The 18,924-nt window shown below is 34.8% G+C and overlaps 3 protein-coding genes across 3 annotated transcripts; 1 reads left to right on the top strand and 2 right to left on the bottom strand.

The window, feature by feature from the left end:
* Nucleotides 1-95: 95 nt before the first annotated feature.
* On the bottom strand, nucleotides 96-5,997 carry LOC113111367 (39S ribosomal protein L38, mitochondrial-like). Its single transcript, XM_026275993.1, has 9 exons — nucleotides 5,841-5,997; nucleotides 4,720-4,905; nucleotides 4,497-4,628; nucleotides 3,725-3,927; nucleotides 3,570-3,642; nucleotides 2,591-2,636; nucleotides 1,888-2,046; nucleotides 610-746; nucleotides 96-395 (listed from the first exon to the last, which is right to left on the bottom strand). Exons 1-9 carry the CDS (start codon nucleotides 5,923-5,925, stop codon nucleotides 259-261), a joined length of 1,158 nt encoding a protein of 385 aa, XP_026131778.1. The 5' UTR covers nucleotides 5,926-5,997; the 3' UTR covers nucleotides 96-258.
* Nucleotides 5,993-12,535, top strand: LOC113111366 (tripartite motif-containing protein 65-like). Its single transcript, XM_026275992.1, has 7 exons — nucleotides 5,993-6,079; nucleotides 6,827-7,260; nucleotides 7,525-7,620; nucleotides 8,020-8,247; nucleotides 8,759-8,927; nucleotides 9,700-9,789; nucleotides 9,873-12,535. The coding sequence occupies exons 2-7, from the start codon at nucleotides 6,838-6,840 to the stop codon at nucleotides 10,415-10,417; spliced, it is 1,551 nt and encodes a 516-aa protein (XP_026131777.1). The 5' UTR covers nucleotides 5,993-6,079; nucleotides 6,827-6,837; the 3' UTR covers nucleotides 10,418-12,535.
* LOC113111368 (WW domain-binding protein 2-like) lies at nucleotides 11,802-18,329 on the bottom strand. Its single transcript, XM_026275994.1, has 8 exons — nucleotides 18,187-18,329; nucleotides 16,952-17,060; nucleotides 16,659-16,794; nucleotides 15,659-15,751; nucleotides 15,423-15,575; nucleotides 14,672-14,776; nucleotides 14,501-14,577; nucleotides 11,802-13,602 (listed from the first exon to the last, which is right to left on the bottom strand). The coding sequence occupies exons 1-8, from the start codon at nucleotides 18,243-18,245 to the stop codon at nucleotides 13,555-13,557; spliced, it is 780 nt and encodes a 259-aa protein (XP_026131779.1). The 5' UTR covers nucleotides 18,246-18,329; the 3' UTR covers nucleotides 11,802-13,554.
* Between the last annotated feature and the right edge of the window lie 595 nt (nucleotides 18,330-18,924).

The raw sequence follows: 18,924 nt of genomic DNA, 5'->3' as shown, positions 1-18,924 counted from the left end.
AAGGTCATATTCAGGTGTACTTAATAAAAATAAGTAACAGAAAAAGTCTGATCTCTGAGATGAGTTTATGTGTTCACAGATTCACCGAGCTGAACTACATAAAGCTGCTTTTGTGTTTAATGACACTGCGCTTCACACATTTTTTTTGCCCATGCACAAAATTTAGCCAATGCACCTATAAAGACAGATCTCAACACAGCTGATAACATGTAGTTTATTCCACACAAAAGCCCTGCTGTGATCATGATAGACGCATGTTTAATAAATGCCGAAGGTGTTTTGGGCTCCATCTCTGTAGCGGTCCAGGTATCTGAGAGGCTGTCCGTGAGGGTATTTCTTCTGTGGTGGGTGATACACCGGAGGTCTGTCATACTCAAACACAGGCTCCCTCATATCTGTGAGACATATATAAAGCATAACATGAACAAAGATTTTTTTTCAAGATCGTGTGTGTTAAGACTGATAACAGATTTTCTACAAACCAAAAGTGATAATACTTTTTTAAGAAGCAGAAACTAGCTATAAATAGAATGTAAAAGACATTCCAGAAAATCTGTTCATCGTACAGAAAGGGAAGTTGTTCTTGCACGTCTATATCTTGTTACTCACTCAGTAGCGTGTGAAAGGTGTGAGTAACAGACTGATCCCACTGGCACTGGAAAAAAGAGAGGCCGGCTGGAGTTATTATATCTTGGTGCTTCCTGTAGAAGTCTAATGTCCGGAAAGTCCGTTCCTTCAGACAGTAGCTGTAAATATGAGAGAAAGAATACGTATTTCGTGTCTCATTATGAAAGCTATGCTGCATGTTCTGGCCGTGTGCAATGTCTCATCTCAAAGAAAAGCATCCATTGTAAAGCTGACCTTTATGTGGCCAGCTGGAATTCTGATTGTGTAAAGTAGTGGTTTATTTTCTGAAATGACATGTTCTCATTGACGTATGCATTTGAATAAAAACTATCTTGGAAATGCAATGGTTTCGAAATGAGACATTGCTAATAAATCGAATCTAAAATCTTTTTGTTGAAGGAAACAAAGAAAGTAATGGACCGTGGATCTCATAAAATCTGTGAAAGACATGTCCAGATCAAATTACACCCCCAAAATCTCAAGAAATAAATACATTGTACTTCAAGAAAAAGACATTATTTAATTGTGATATTATTTTCATGACAGTTTATCACATTTACCCTCCAGTTCTTATTACTTCATAAAAAAAAAATATTTTAGTAATTATGATTTTTAATTGTTTTTAACAAAGCCTCTTCTGCTCATCAAGGATGCATCTATGTGATCAAAAAAAACAGTAATATTGTAAAAATTTTATTGCAAATTAAAATAACTATTTTCTATTTTAATATATTTTAAATATATTTTAAGTGATTTATTTCTGTGATAAAAAAGTATTTCCTATTTATTTCTGATGCTCCGCTGTATTTTCAGCATCATTCCTCCAGTCTTCAGTGTCACACAATCTTCAGAAATTAGAATAATATACTGATTTGCTGCTCAATAAATATTTCTGATTAATATCAATGTTGAAAACAGTTGTGCTGTTTAATATTTATGCAGAAATAAAAATTGGGCTGTATGCGTTTCATGGAAAGTAATGCTTCAGCAAGTTGAAATTGATTATAATGTTACAAAAGATTCTATTTGAAATAAATGCAATGCCTTTGAACTTTCAGAAAGAAAGAAAAAAGAGATACATAGACATCTCATGTGATGATTGTTAACGCTAAATAAATACGACAGAGGTCTGCTTCTCATCAGGCTGCCAATTAGCTTGTTTGGCTTTATTCCGTAATTACATCCAGAGGGATGTGCATAATCCCTTTAAATGATCATGACCTTATTATTACGGTCAAGAGTGAGTCTGGAGCTACTGACCATGGGGAAGACCTGAGGTCTGAGCTGAAATCAACCGGATGTTCCTGTTTAAAAAGGATGTAGATGTATCTTTGAAATCCTGTTCCTCTGGCTGGAAATGGACTGATGTAATGGCAGAGCTCCTGCCCTGATGACACAGAATTTCCAGGGATATTCCCACTGCAATCAGAAACAGATTTCATCATGCACTGGGGTTTCCACAGGGTCTTAAAAACTGTTGTTTTGTACAGAGTTTTGTGTTTTTGTCCTGCAAACACGCAGAGCTTTAAATGTGAACGGGTGGACTGATAAGACAGCACATTATAAAAATCGAAACATAGAGGTGTGCGATATGCATGGTAGTTTTAATGATGTGCGATTTGATATTATTAGTAAATCTTGAAAAGCAAACAGAACACACCTACAGACTGCATGCATACATTAGCTGATGAAGTCTAGTAGGTTAGACCAGTGCACGTGCATGCATTCAGTGCATTATTTTACTGCATGCATTAATCAGTCTATTAATATGCATTTAGAATTGTCACATAATTTAAGATAGGGAGCAGAAAAAATATATTTATATAATCTCTCCAAAAGCATGATTGCAAATGTGATATTGATTTTATACAACAGTTACATAAACTTAAAAAGTAGCTCATTTTAAGAGATTAGGAATGTGAGCTTTGTAAAGTGTGAAGTGATAGAGGATAAACATACTCACACTAGCCAGTGAAGATACTCCTGCTCACCATCCAGCAGATGTTCATCTGTGAAACAGACTCAGTTCATGTCACTTCATCACCATCTAGTGGACAAAATGCTAACTTGACATTTCTTAAGGCCAAATGACCAAAAAGCTTTGACCACTTGAAGAAGAAAATAATTCCGTACTGTTAATATATTTGGATTCAATTTGAAATAAATATGTATTTATATTTATATAAATATGCTTAAAATAAATAGTCAAGTAACTAATTTATATAGTGCTTTTTACAATACACATTGTTTCAAAGCAACAAATAAAAAATGTTATGTTTATTTATTTATAAATGTTATATTATTATTATTATATTATTTTTACTAAATATAGCTATATATATATATATATATATATATATATATATATATATATATATTAATGTGTGTGTGTATATGTTTATATACACAAACGCAAACACAAACATACATTTCAATACATTAATTATATTAATATATTAACAATATATAGTTATATATTTCACTTAATTTATCTAATTTATCTTATTCTATATATATTTTGTTTGGTAATTATTTCATATATATAAAAGAATGAACAAAAATATTACTTAAAACAATTAAACTATATATATATATATATATATATATATATATATATATATATATATATATATATATATATATATATATATATATATATATATATATATACATATATATGATTATTATTATTTATGATAAATTATCAAATATAATTATAAAAATCCATGTCATTTATCTAAGAATTTTTTTTATATTATATTATTCAATTAATAAATAAAACAATTATTTAAATATAATTACAAAGTTAAATGTATTTGGATAAACTTTTCATTTTTTTTTTTTTTTTTTTTTTTTAATACTGTCATTGCATTAACTGATTTATGTATCACAGATGACATTAGATTAAGAAAAATGCATTTACTGTAATTATTTTTCTGTACCTGGGCTGGTTAACAACAGCGTCCAGAGAGAAGTTTCTTCTGCTTCAAAATGTACCTGAGGTGCTCGTGCTGCCTGAGGATTCACACAAACAGGACAAGTCAGAGTCTGTTTTCTTGATTTCCAACAGAAACAGTCACGAGTTTAGAGTCCTCACCTGACTTGGTGTTAAGTGATTCCCATAATGCACCGGTGCGCTGCTGTCCTCTCCGTACAGCACACGCAGCATGACCCGCGGCACAAAGTACGCCATGGGGAAGAGGTCCTTGTAGACCCCGTAGTGTTCGGCGAGTCTCTTAATGTGGTACGGTCCGTTTGTCTGCTCCCATTGTGTCTTTACTCTGTCGAGGGGAATGCGGACTGGAAGCCAGAAAATAAGAAAACGTTATATTTAATGTCCTATTGATGCCTGATGATTCACAGTATGACGTTTCCGTACCACTAAACCTACAGGTTTATATTCACGCTTAAAGTTAATCATTATCACTTAATTTACATGGTATTTTTATTATGCAAAAAATAACAATTGTAATGTACTTTTTATATATACACCAGGATAGTATTTATTTATGCTGATTTTAACAACAACTCTGGCTGGGAAATGTGCTTAAAATATCACAATCACATCTCTAATAAGGTTTTAATTTAATTCTATGACACTTTGATAACATTAATGAGTCTCTGTATTTGCTGCATGATTAAACACATTCAGCATCCATTATAAACAGTCTTTTTTTTACACTGGATTCTTAATAATAAAAATATAGTTGCATGGTATTTTTCATATATAAAATGCATCTCATAATGCGTCACAAAATAAAACAGAAGCATAAAACAAACACTGACTGTATGGTTTCACACGAGCAATGAGAATTAATACTAATAAGCAATTTCTGGTTTTGATTAAGCTGCTCTGCTTCCTCTCTTACATGTTCGCAGTCGATTGTCTCTTTCCATCTCTGGGTTCTTTTTGTTCTCCAGCATCACCTTCTTCCTCTCCTTCACCTCTGTCTTCCTGGATGGACGCTGATACGGGAGTCCGATGTTGACCGGTTCAACAGCTGCGCGCAAAAACAATCAACACTCTCGATATTCTAGCTCTTGTGAATATAAGAGCTATGCATGTGTGTGTATCCATCAGCGATGACTTACCTTCTTCCTTCTCCTCCTCTCTGTATTTCCTGTAGGTCTTCCACCAAACATCCTTGCGGTCGGCCTCCTCTGCCGATCTCACGTAGCGAGTGTAACTGCGGTATTTCTCCAGAGAGTCCAGTCGAGTCCAGTCAATGTCTTCATTGGGCATCGGACCCTGAGGAGCTGACCGGTGACCCAGAACAGCTACAGAAGTAGTTATTATTAGTAGAAAAACAACAACAAAAATATAATATAATCTATGAATGTGATAATCATGCAATTTGATAATTATGATAATGTTTAACAAATATTTATACAATAAAATTATAATAGAATGTTGTTATAAAAAATAATTAAAACTAAAACAACTCTAATAAATATAATAAAATATGTATTATTGTATTTTTATAAATGCTATACAAATAAAATATGAATAATATGTTGTTTTAATATAAAATAAAATAATTATATTGTTAATAATGATAAACAACACTAATAAAATAATTATAACACTAATAATAATGTAGCCATATACATTTAATAATAATAATAAACCTTTTGATAACATTTAATATAATTCTAAAATAACCTTAAAAATGTTTTAGTGTAAATGTAGTAATAATTGCTTTAAAATAATTCATAATTAATTAACAAACATAATTATACTGTTGTAATATGTTTTTTATTTTATAATAAATGCAATAACAATGTAAACACTAATGGAAATAATAATATTGCTTTAATATTAACAGAATAATAAAGCAACAATAACTATTTATAATGCTGTAACATAGGAAAAATAAATATTACAATGCTTTAATATAAAAGTAATACTTATAATAAACAATGATAATGGCACCTTCATTTAAAGCACGTTTAAAACAAGCAGTAACTAAAAGTGCTTCAGAAAGACAAGAGAAACAGAGAAAGGACAGAATGAAAATGCAGACTTATAAATAAATGATCTATTTATGGATTATAATAACTAGAATGAGACAGATAAATATATTAAGTACATTTAAAGGTCATTGTAAGCAGAAGGTTCGCGCGCACGCATGCACGCACAGCAGTGGCTCTACTGATTATTGAACTCATTATCCGCGCAGTTTTTCACGGTAATATCGTGCAGCAACGCTCACCGGTGAACCGGAGACCCCTCGCGTGATGCTTCAGCCCCGCATCCGCCGCCCGAAACAGAACACGCGCCGCGCCGCGCAGCGCCATGATGAACCGCTCCAAAACACAAGAAGCGCGACGTAACGTGCGTGGCACGTCATCACGTCTGTGCGTTCTTGCGTATAGAAGGCGACGAGATTCGCCTGAGAGAAATCCAGAGCGCAGGATTCTGGATGATTTCACGTTTGTACACATCTGATAGGTAAATATTCCTGTGAGTTTTGCGGAAAAGGAGTTAATGTTCTGCTTTCATTTTAAACATAGATGTTTAGTAATGTAAGGTCAGGTGGAGTTTGTTTATATACTGTCTCGATGTTTTCACCAAATGGATTCAACGAATAATTGCTAATGACTATAATTCATCAAATTATTTAACTCGTTTTATAGCTTATAGATCGTTATATCATCTATCTATCTATCTATCTGTATATCTGTCTATCTGTCTATCTGTCTGTCTGTCTATAATAATAATAATTTATTGTCATTGCTGTAGAACAACGACATTACATTAGAGCATCAATCGACAGTGCAATTTCATAAGTGCAAATGCGTAGGAATGACATTAACAACAGTGACATAATAAAGACCAGTATTATCAGCCATTATGTCAACAGCACAATACGACATTGGTAAGGAATACAGTGTATAGGGTAGAGAAAAAGGAGTAACTAGCAGCCCATACATCAGCACACTATGGATTGCACAATTTAAGTTTATCATGAGCCTCTGGGGCAGTGATGTTGTTGTTTTTTTTATGTTAAGAGCCAGGTTATGCTTTTTACACCACCCTGCCAGTAGTCCAATCTCCTCCCTGCACAATTTCCGCAGGAGTATGTTCGGCCTTATTGTATTAAAAGCTGAACTAAAGTCGATGAAGAGCAGCCTTGTCGGTCAGTCGGTCCGTTTACCAAGCCATTAACGCTGTTGCATTTTTATTTGATCATTTCAGGTTCTAGATCTATGATGGATGATCATGTCCAGTGCATAATCTGCTTCTATCCATTTAAATACCCTGTGACCATCCCATGCGGTCACACCTTCTGCAAGGCCTGCATCCTCAGATTTTGGGATAGGAAGGACAAAGACTTCTACTGTCCTTGTTGTAAAAAATCCTTTGAAACAAAGCCTGAGCTGAATCGAAACGTGTCTCTGTCGATGATAACGGAGATCAGCACACACAGTCCGGTTAAGACGGATGTGAGCGCAGGAGCCTCGCTCCACACGGATCGGGATCTGGATCCGGAGCAGATCTGTGAGCGGCACCAGAAGCCTCTGGTCATCTACTGCAGGAGCGACAGCATGTGTGTTTGCTACGAGTGCTCTGTGAACCAGTGCAAGGACCACGATACGATTTTGGTGGAAGGAGAACGGAAGAATAGAGTGGTAATATTGCATTGACATATAAACACCGTATAGTTTAAGTAGTATATTGTATTACAGTAATGGGAGTTTAAGGAGAAAATAATGTGTAATTTCGAATAATGGCGATAATGTCACAATGCTATATTTTCAATGCAATATATGCATATATTTTTCTTTCTTTCATTTTAGAGCGAAACATATAAACATATTTTGTGATGTTTAACCTGTATGTGTCTCAGCTGACTTTTTTTTTTTTTTTTTACAAATTTAATGGATTCTGTTCAGGCAGAATTGAAGAAAAAGAGTGCAGAATTTAAGAAACACCAGGAAACTATTGAGAGAAACCGCCAGGAGCTGATGGAGAACATGGAGACGGCGAAGGCAAGACGTGTGCTATCATTACTTTAGCCATTAGAACTTCATCTAAACACATTTTCAGTTCATGTATTTAATGGATTTGGATATACATGCAGCGTATTTATTTATTGTTATTATTTTTTTAAATTTATTTATTAATCTTAATTTCAGCATTTGCTAATGGTGATATTATTTAGTGGACCTGACATGAAAAATATGTATTGCCATTTAAAAAAATTTTTTTTTTTCTTTTTTTTTTTTTTTAGAACTGAACCATACCAATAATACAACGCCTGGCCTTGATACACAATCTTAAGTTTGTGCTTCTTTAATCCAGTCGGCGACTTGTTTTTGGCCAGGCAGTGTATAGTCTTGAAGGATGTTTAATGAGTTAGGCATGTTGTTCTCGCTCTGCTCTGTCAGGTGTCACTACAGCAGACGTCTCAGTGGGTGAACACCAAGTTCTCACAGCTGATAAAGGTGCTGACAGACAAACAGGAAATGACAGAGCTTTTTCTGGAACAGCAGGAAGTGACTCTGTTGCAGGCTCAGGAGCGGCTGGATGCACTGGAGGAGAGAGCGACGCAGCTCACAGCCCTTCAGGAGGAGATCAGAAACCTGTGTTCCCTCCCTTCCTGCCAGCTCATCAAGGTCTTGTTTTCTTTTATTTTTTAATTTTATTTCATTTTTTTTTTCTATCTTAATTTTTTTTATTTCAATTATTTTTTATCTTTATTTTATTTTAATTTATTATTTCAATTTAATTTTATTCAATTTAATGTATTATTCTTTATCGTATTTTATTTTATTTCAGCTTATTTAATTAGTTTTTATTTCAATTAATTTTATTTTATTTCAGGTTATTTTATTTATATCTTAATTGTTTTATTTAAAATGCTAAAGTTGTATTTTTTTATAAAATAAAATGTAATGCTATTTATTTTGAGAAATGAGTATTACAAAAAAAAAAAAAAAAAAGTCCCCATTATCTTTTAAAATTTATTTTTTAATTAATTCCAGTTATTATATAGAAAAAAATGCTTTTCTTTTGATGATGCAAAGTTGTTTTTTGGGGGAAAATATTATTGTTTATTGTTGATGTTGTCCCGGATGTAAACAGGTGTTATGTTTGTGTAATGTCTGTGTCTGTGTGCTGATGCAGGACTCCAGGCTCATAGAGGTCCCACACTTCATTAATGTTCCTGTGGAGGTGCATGTGAGCGTACAGGAGAAACTGATGCCCGTCACTGAAATCCTGTCCCGTGTGTCCAAGCTGGTGTGTGAGGATCTGGAGAGAGCCGTTCAGGTGTCAGCAGGACAGGATAAAGAGGGTGAGGGACGTTCACGGTCCGTTTAATGACTCTATGATGCTAAATTCACACCCGTTTCAGAATTATTAGCTGCTCTTTTATAATTCCCTTGAGTCAGGGCACAGGCATTTGGCTTTTTGCAAAACTTTGACCCATACAATGTATTTCTGGCTATTGCTAAAAATATACCCCAGCAACTTAAGACCGTTTTTGTGCTCACATATATCAAAATAAATCCACTGTTTAATGAAATCGTAGTGATTAAAATTACAAACATAATCATCCTTTTTTGTCAATTTTCAAAAGTAGTAGTATGGTAGACCTATCAGAAAATTTGATTAACTTAAATGTATTCATTTATATAAAACGTCATTAATGTTGCAATCAAAGTTTAATAATATTTTAAAACAGAGTTTATTTTTTTTTGTCTAAAAGTACAGTTTTATTCATATCTGTTCAGCAAGTCAGCATATCACAGTATTATTTATTTATTTGATCAATAACAACATATATATATATATAAGCATATATTGAAAAAGCCATGAAGGGAAAAAACTGAAAAATAATGGTCCTTGTTGTGACAATTTTCAAAGTAATTTTTAATAAATGTTTTTATATATAAAAGATGAATTATGTTTTTAACAGTATTGATTTATTTTAATATAAATAAAAATGTAATATATTAAATGTATTTGTATTTTATTCAGCCAGTCATAATCTTTGCAGTGGAACTAAATAATGATTCTTTAAATCCTGTTTTATCTCTGTCTGGTTTTCTCTGTCGTTCTCGCAGACTCTCCTCAAGATAAGAGGCCAGTTCTGGCTGTCGTCCCCAGTCCTGCGACCCCATCGAATCCAGCCGAGAGAGAGGGACTGAACGCATGTACGCTCTCATCACATCACACAATACTACAGTTCTTCATTAATCTCAGTCTCTTACAGTATGTAATTCTTCTCTTCATCTAGACCGCTGCAACCTGACCTTTGACCCCCGCACTGCCAACGCTCACCTACGGCTCACCCAGAGCAACAGGAGGGCGGAGCATCTGATCTCCGGGCCCCGCCCCGTCCTGGATGATGAGTCCCGCTTCGACCACACCTGGCAGGTGTTGTGTTTCCAGAGCTTCACTCACGGCCAGCACTACTGGGAGCTGGAGGTGTCCAAACCCTGGGCGTATGTGGGCGTGACGTACCCGAACATCCCGCGCAAGGAGAAGGGCAAGCGCTGCATGGTGGGGATGAACGATCTGTCGTGGAGCCTCCAGCTGGACGAGCGGCAGCTGAGTGCGTGGCACGCCGGATGCAAGGAGTCCGTCGCCGGTCAGCTGCAGCCGAACGCTCAGCCGCTGCGCATCGGGATGCTTCTGGACTACGAGGCCGGGACGCTGACGTACTACGCCGAGGGACAGATCCGGCTGCACGCCTTCCACTGCGCCTTTACACAAGCGCTGCTCCCGGCCTGCTGGATCGGGGAGGGCGTCACCATCACACTCTGTGAACCACGAGCTTAAACAGATTTGATCAACATCATGCCATCATTTAGTCCTGGTGTTCCTGAGTAAATCTGATGAGCTCAGGATTCAGTCTGGGATGGTTCGGGTTGGTCTGTGGAGAACTGCGTAGGGGAAGGAATATACTTCATGCAAGCACAAATGCAGATGCTCATATATATATATATATATGACCATGGACCACAAAACCAGTCATAAGGGTCTTTTTACTTTTTTTTCTGATTTATACACCCTACAAAAGCTGAATAAATAATCTTTCCATTGATGAATGGTTTGTTCGGATAGGAGAATATTCGGTCGAGATGCAACTATTTGAAAATCTGAGAGTGCAAACAAATATTGAAATATTGAAAGTTGTCCAAATGAAGTTCTTAGCAATGCATATTCCTAATCAAAAATTAAATTATGATGTATTTTGCAGTAGGAAATGTACTGAATATGTTCATGGAACATGATGTTTACTTTATCATAATTGTTTTTTTACATGAAAGAAAAATCGATAATTTTGACCCATAACATGTATTTTTTTTTTACTGTACTCGTTTTGTGCTCGGGTCACATATGAGTGTTTTAAAATAATGTTTTCACAAATCAGGGAGTATTAAATCATGGATGCAGGGTTGCCAGATCCTCATATTTGCATGGAATTGGGCTGATTTAAACTGTTGCAGCAGGTTGATTTTCTCCTGTTGGTAAAAGGATTGAAATATTGCATAAATTACATTTACATTACATTTACATATTTTGCATTCTACCTATGATAAAACTGTGATAGATGTTATGTTTTATGAAGGACAGCCACTGGTAGGAAGCTTTTAGCTGTGTTTATGATCAATCTGCATAATGATGACTGTAAAATATGTTTTTTTACTATGGAAATTACATATTTTGAGCTTTAATATTTGGGATATGATCATTGCGCTACTTTAAAATATTGAGAATCATGTTTTTCTGTTTTCCTGTGCTGTAGGATTATTGTTACAGTTTTTTTTATTTTTATGTATTTCTACTGTATCAGTTTTAGCAGTATTTTGATTATTTTTACAGAGTTTAACAGATGATATGTCCATCAGATTGATCTTTTAACACTTCAGATATGGACGTCTGTGAATATGAGATCTCATGCTGTAATACTCTTAATCTAGTCATTGGCTTTGTTCAGAATAGCGTACTTGCATATTTCACGTTATGTACCATAGCCCTTCAACAGTGATGCTATGTTTCATATTTAATTTAGCAAGTGTTTAACCTGCAAAATGAATGCAATTTTAGTCGAAAAAGAAGATATTAAAAATAGTCAGAGCTTATATTGCTACCAGTTCATATATCACTTTTTAAGTGGAAGGATGAGCATGTTGCATTGTGGGATGTAGTGTTTTTTTTTAGTGTGCTCTATTGCATAGTGCACTTTATGGCAGCCCGTTTCCAAAAGGTAGTGGTGCATTTATTTATTTTTTTTACAATTCTTACTTGTTTACTCACAATTGAGACAAAATCTCACAATTGCAAGGAAAAAAAAATGCTACAATAAACTCTTTATTCATTTAATGTTTTTTTTTTTTTCAGAATTGCAAGAAACCATAAAAAGTTGCAATACCTTTTTATTTTATTTTTTTCGTGGTAAAGGCTTCCATAGCACTTTATTGCACACTCTCCACAGTTTAAGTCATGCATGCTACAGATATATTATTAGTACACTATTCTGAACATAGCCTTTCTATAAAGAGCCAGTGAAAGTTTAAACACTGTTTGCGTTATATCTGATTATGGGATCATAATTCTATGAAATGGCGGTCTGAGCTCATTTCTTTGAGCTGACTATATGCACTAACTAGTAAAACCTAGAATTGTCCTTAATATTGGGAGATTGTTTGAATATTTTAATTTGCACAAGATATCAGGGCTGGAAAAGCACATCCTTTGGGAATTCTGACATCATTTTGAACTTCCTGAGAGACTTTTACCGAAGAATGTGAACTCATCTTTACATTTGTCTGCTTTCGGAAACCTGGTCATCATGTACACCGGGAATAATGAAGACAAAAGACGTCCATAAATGAAATGCATTGTTCCACCTGTACAGGGTTACTTTAATAAAATACACTTTGAATAACAAGATACAGTCAAGACCATGCGTAACTGATTAAATGTATAGTTAAATAAATTAAGGGGAAAAAAAGAATCTATAAACTCTGTCCGAGAGACTGAAGGTGCACGTAGGGTTAAAGTGCATCTTTAATCTAACAGCTGCATGCAACAGAGACAAGAGATGCCAGGACTAAAAAACACTGCAAAATACATCAGATGTACTTCATGTACTGTTCGTGAAGGTGATTGTAGATAATGCTCAGTTGATTTGATGACTTGGTTTTTGCTCCTGCAATAAAAATGATTGCAAAAGAAGCCAAAGTGGAAACAACAGCAGACTAACAGCCCGTCCAATCAGAATCAAGAACCAGAACTGTTGTATAAAACAGACTTGTACCTTGTAAAGGTTTTAGTTAGAGGAATAGTTCACCTAAATATGAAAAATGCACTTGAGGATTATTGTGATGTTTTTATCAGCTGTTGGGACTCTCGTTCTGACGGCACCCATTCACTTTTGGAATGCTACATTTCTTCAAATGTGACGCAGATACAAACTCAACTACATTTTTTACTTTTTCAGCTACTTTTTATTTTCTACGTTCCTCATGCATTCAACAGAATGTCTAGTAAAGGGCGTCTGCATTTGATTTGCATTTCTTTTCAAAGATTTAAGCGACTGCTTGAGTGTTGAGTAACAGCTGAGTGGCAACAACCAACGCTCTTCATTCAGATTACGTTATATGCAGCAATCGAGAATGAACAACAACTGAAAGCACTATTAATGTGAACGTCAACGTTAACTCTTGTGCAACTAGCAAAATACTTCAAACCTCGATCTATACACAATCATTCATACATGTCTCCTAAATAAACTCATTTTCATATTTAGAAAAGCTCAATCATTTACTGTCGGTTAGAAAGCTAACAGTCGGCTCCCTCTCGTTCACCAGCTGTGAATTCATTCATGTGTCTCTCTCGTCTCCCTCTACACAGGCCAGGTCGTGTTAACTGGAGATGGTGAGATGAAGAGAGGAGAGGATGTGACACATCTACTGGTTCTTCTTATCTTCAGGTGGAGAGTACGGTGGAGGCTTGTCCTTCAGAATAAAAACAATATTCTCTAGTTACTTTTTGCCTTTGATGAAACTCTACAGGTTGGACCTGGTTGTATTAAACTCTTTAACGTGTTTAACTAGGTTGCATGAGCTTTACAATAAATGAACTTGGTAAATAGGCCGAACTTGGGTGATATATTACAGGATGAAGTTGTTTGGATCTTGGTATACATTATGTTTGTTAATATTTGCGATGCACAGTAGGTGGACTTTAATAAGTATATGGATTTCAGTTAACTACAGTATTTTTTCAGACTATAAGTCGCATCATTCCAAAACTACGTCATGACGAGGGAAAAAACATAGAAATTGCACTGGACTATAAGTCGCATTTCTTTAGAACCAAGAACCAAGAGAAAACATTACCGTCTCCAGCCACGAGAGGGCGCTCTATGTTTACAGTGTAGACTACAGGAGAAGAGAGCAGCATAGAGCGCCCTCTGGAGGCTGTAGACGGTAATGTTTTCTCTTGGTTCATGTCAAATAAATTTTGATAAATAAGTCGCACCTGACTATAAGTCGCAGGACCAGCCAAACTATGAAAAAAAGTGTGACTTATAGGCCGGAAAAATACAGTATGCATTAACTTTTTCATAACTTAACTTGGTTAGCAGGTCGAACCTGATTATTATTTGGAATTTGTTACCAGGATAGACTTGGTAAACCAGTTAAACGTGGACTTGGTTAAGAGGAAACACTCGGTTAACTAGTTTGACCAGTTTATATATAGATTTGAACAAGTTTAAATTAGCTACACATGAACTGTTGTATATGGATTGGGTTAACAGGTTAAACCTGGTTTTATTTGGAATTTAAGACAGTAAACTTGGTTAACAGGATGGACCTGGTTATGGAAGTTAAACGAAGTCAGTGAACTGACCTCGGGCAGGTAGACCCGTGTCGGAGCAAACGTAGTCGCGCTGGAACTCGCTGCAGCTTCAGCTGCTTTTGCTTCAGCTAGAACAAAAATACAGTCCGTTTATATAAAAGGCTGCCTGAGTTAACCTGTTAAACAGTGACTTGACGTATAAAACTCAGTTGTGGCTCACACCTGCGGCGCTTCTGGGCAGATCTGGGTCTGGAGGAGCGGTGTACGGCGGAGGAGGCATGTAGGCTGCTGGTCCGTCAAAGCCAGGAGCGCTGGGGTAAAATCCACCTAGAGGACACAGATAACAGCCGATCATTGTCTGAATACAAGTTTAACTCTTTCCCCACCAGCATAAAAAAAAAAAAAAGTTGAAGTCACCACAAGTTGGTAAAAATTTGATGGACTCCAGTATATTCTGCTGCATGAATATTTGAACATGCAATACATCAAAATTAAGATCAGAGCCTCTACATTTAAACAAAAAATATTTTTTATTCTAGCTTAAAGCAATCTTTTTTGATCCAAAAAAACACATTTTTATCAAAAACTACATCTGGATAATATTCAGTACGATTATCGAAGCATAAATCCAGTAAATTGTTTTCATAAACACAGCTTGCACAGACATATTCCACTTCCTGGATCAGCATTTTACTCTGTAACATTGTGAATTTTTCATTTATATGCTGTGTCTTGCTGATGGTCGCATTATTTCTCATATGCATCTGTTAATATAAGAGAGCACTCATTTCTCCGTCTAGTTTTTTTTTTGTTTGGGAGGTTTTGTACTCGTTAAGAAAATGTGTACCGTAATAGCGCCCCCTAGTGTATAACAGTGCAAACACGAAAAGCTGTAAAAACTCGTCAATGGCAGGGAAGCGCTTTCTTTTAAAGACGGGAAAGAGTTAAATGTCAGCACTGTGTAGCAGTGAACCTGGAGGTGGAGGTCCAGGGTAGGCGTATCCAGGCGGAGGAGGAGCGGCCGAATACATGCCGTTAGCAGACGGAGGAGGAGGAGGGTAAGCGTACGCCCCGTTTGCAATGTGAGGACAGCCGTAATTGACAGTCACTGGTTGCCCTCTGGATGCTGAAATGAAAGAGAGCGACTGAAGGTAATGCTTCCACATCAAATCTAATGCTGAAACATAAATATATATATAAAAGACGTACCCTGTGCTGCCACCTGTAGCATGTACTGTCCAAACTCGATCGCTCCTCCGGCAACAAAAATCAACTTGAAGGTTGCAGAGCCTTCCCAGCCGCCTGCAGCAGCGATGGAAACATGCAGAGTATATTTTAACTCCATGAACGAGTGCATTGTTACTTTCTTCCAAGGACCAGATTATTCAAATGAAAACTTGAGGAGGATCATGATTCGGATCAGAGTACTTCAAGTCCAAGATGTTAACATGTAATACAAAATTGAACACCATTATTATTGTTTTTTTTACATTAATGCATAATATTATATAAATGCAGCAGTCTTAAGTCTGGGGTATATTTGTAGCAATAGCCAAAAAAAAATTTAATTGGACAAAATTATTGATTTTTCTTTTATACCAGAAATCTGTAATAAATATTTTTTTAACATCTTACCGTAAATATATAAAAATTTAATGTTTGATTAGTAATATGCATTGCTAAGAACTTGATTTGGACAACTTTACAGATTATTTTCACAATATTTAGATTTATTCGCACCCTCAGATTCCAGACTTCTCGGCCAAATATTGTCCTCCCTTACAAACCATACATCAATAAAAGCTTATATATTCAGCTTTCAGATGATGCATGAATCTCAATTTCTCGAAATTGACCCTTATGACTGGTTTTGTGGCCCAGAGTCACATATTATGTATTGTATGTATTATTATATTAACACCAACGATGTGCGATATAAAGGCCTGTCAACAGTTTCGAATGAATTACATGAACTTATTGAATCAGTTGCAATTATTTGCACGATTCCCTGAAAAAAGTTCTAAAATACACAATTCAAAGATATTAATTAATCGAATTATAGACTAAAATAAAAATGCGTTTATGTGTCAATATACATCTGTTGAAGAAATACTAAAAAGTGAGCAGACACAATAATTATTTTCAGTAGTATGTCTATTTGTATGCATTATTTGTGCATTATTTGTATTATAAACATTATGTGTTTTACCTCCAGGCTCGGCGCTGATCGTCCCGTTGATGTAGTTGGCGCCGAGCACCGGCTGTTTGACCTCACAGCCCTTCAGAAGATAAAACGGCATCATGAACGACTGCAGAGGGTCCTTCCCTTTAGTCAAGAAGATCATCTAAACATCCAACCACAGATGATGAGCATGTTTATTTACAAACCACTGAACAAGAGCAATCAGGAGACAGACGAGACCCTGTCCTTATCATCATCATCATCACTCAAAGATAAGATGATTATCAAACTCCTTCTCTTGTGTTACGGACAGTACGTACCCTGTAAGGCGTCAGGTAGATGCTTCCCTTCTTGCTTTTTCTGAAGGCTTCTGGCAAGCGTTCTGCATCACTGAACACCAGCTCCACATTCTCATAAGACATCAAGACACTGTGGGAAAACAGATTCGCTTTAATAGAGTCAACAAATAATGAACGAGGAACAGCTGACGAGGAACGAAGACTTTTGTTTATAGTTTTAAAGAACATCAGTATAAAATAAAGCTTTAGTTTTAAGAGCATTTTCTATAATAATATATATTATAATAACCCTGCCCCTAACTCTAACAACAACAATAAGCATTTTTTAATTATTATTTATAATAATATAAATTATTTTAAAATTTATTTGTAATTTAATAACATAATTATAAGTTTTAGTTCTGTTTGTCTGTAGTGTTACAGTAAATCATTATATATAAATAACATAAAAATGTTAGAAATAAAAACGTAATATAATGATGATAATAATAAGCAGAAAATAATATATTAAACATTATATTTATCATTATTGCAATTATAAGATGTAGCACTAAGAACATTTGACTACAATGGTGTAATAATTCACTATAAAAATATTAATGATTCTAAATAAAAAGTCTATAATAATATTAAAACACAAGAAAAATATTTATGAAATAATAATAGTAATAATAATACAAATTGTATTGTTGTCATTGTGTAGCATTCTTGTGTGAATAACATAGCTTAGTAAATGTATACCGAGATGTATTTTAGAGTAAATAAAGATAATGTAATGTAGAAAAGATGCAGAATAGAACTTAAATAAAAGACTGTATCAGAGGGTATCAAATCTGTTTTGGTACTTGTATGATTATTGGTTATTACCGATGATTGTTACTGGTTTGTTGATATGTTAGAGATATGATGTCATTGCTGGACTCATCAGTCTGTGTTTATCAGTTGCTTAATAAGATTACATTAACATTTACAGTGTGTAAACAAGATGTTGCTTAAAATAAACATATAAAAGGCAGACTAGTCTGAAAACAGTGCAAATAAATTAAATGGGTGTGATATACGGTCCACGCGACAATGTTATTCTTATTATGGAAACAGAAAAACACATAACACAAAATAATTAATTCAATATGGAAGTTTTGGACAAATCCGTGTAGACAGAAATAGGACGGTACCAGCTTTATATAATAATAATAATAATAAATAATAAATAATAAAGGCAATAATAATCAAAGAGTCTGATTCCGCGACTTTACCTTTCGCTGTTGTTGATGATAACTCCTCCAGATTCAGAATGATTGTTGTTGAGGGCCATGCTTGATTACTGTTAGTTTTTTAATATTAATTTAATTTATTGAGCTCAACTCGAAGATCCACCTGCACTTCCGCCATAGGCCACGGCCCCGATGACGTCATGAGCGGGTTTGAGATATTTCCCGATCCTTCTCAAAATAACAAATAAATACTTATCAAATAAGAATCGTCTTAATCTCATAATATTATATTTTTTTCTAAAACAGAGAGATGAATTATTTTCAAAAAGATTAAACAATTGCATAAATTATTCTTGAAATGGCCAACACACTAATTTAAATAGAGAAGGTTACATTAAAATCTTATATTTTAGCATTGAATTGTAACTATTTTATATGGAACTGTTCTGTTTATATTCGGAACAATTTCTATTTTGTATATACATTTTATTTGATGCAATTAAATCAGTATATGCTAATTAAATTACAGGGAAAATAACAGAAATCCATCATTCTACTTTTTAAGAGAAAGCAATTTAAAGAAAATAATGCAATTACAGTAAGTAATCCCATCAAATCGACTTTTATTTTGTAATATAACATAGTGCTTCAGTAGTCCTTAAAACTACGATAAAGAATACTTATATTTCAATGTAGGCAATTATAATTGTTTGGAATTTAATCCGTGTCATTGCTAAATAATAAATAATTTTAACGCAGCACTCCTGCGTAAAATATGGT

This window comes from Carassius auratus, chromosome 12 (genome assembly GCF_003368295.1).
Source record: "Carassius auratus strain Wakin chromosome 12, ASM336829v1, whole genome shotgun sequence".
Classification (NCBI taxonomy): domain Eukaryota; kingdom Metazoa; phylum Chordata; class Actinopteri; order Cypriniformes; family Cyprinidae; genus Carassius; species Carassius auratus.
The sequence above is the reverse complement of the archived record's forward strand: the minus strand, read 5'-3'. Positions and strand labels throughout refer to the sequence as shown.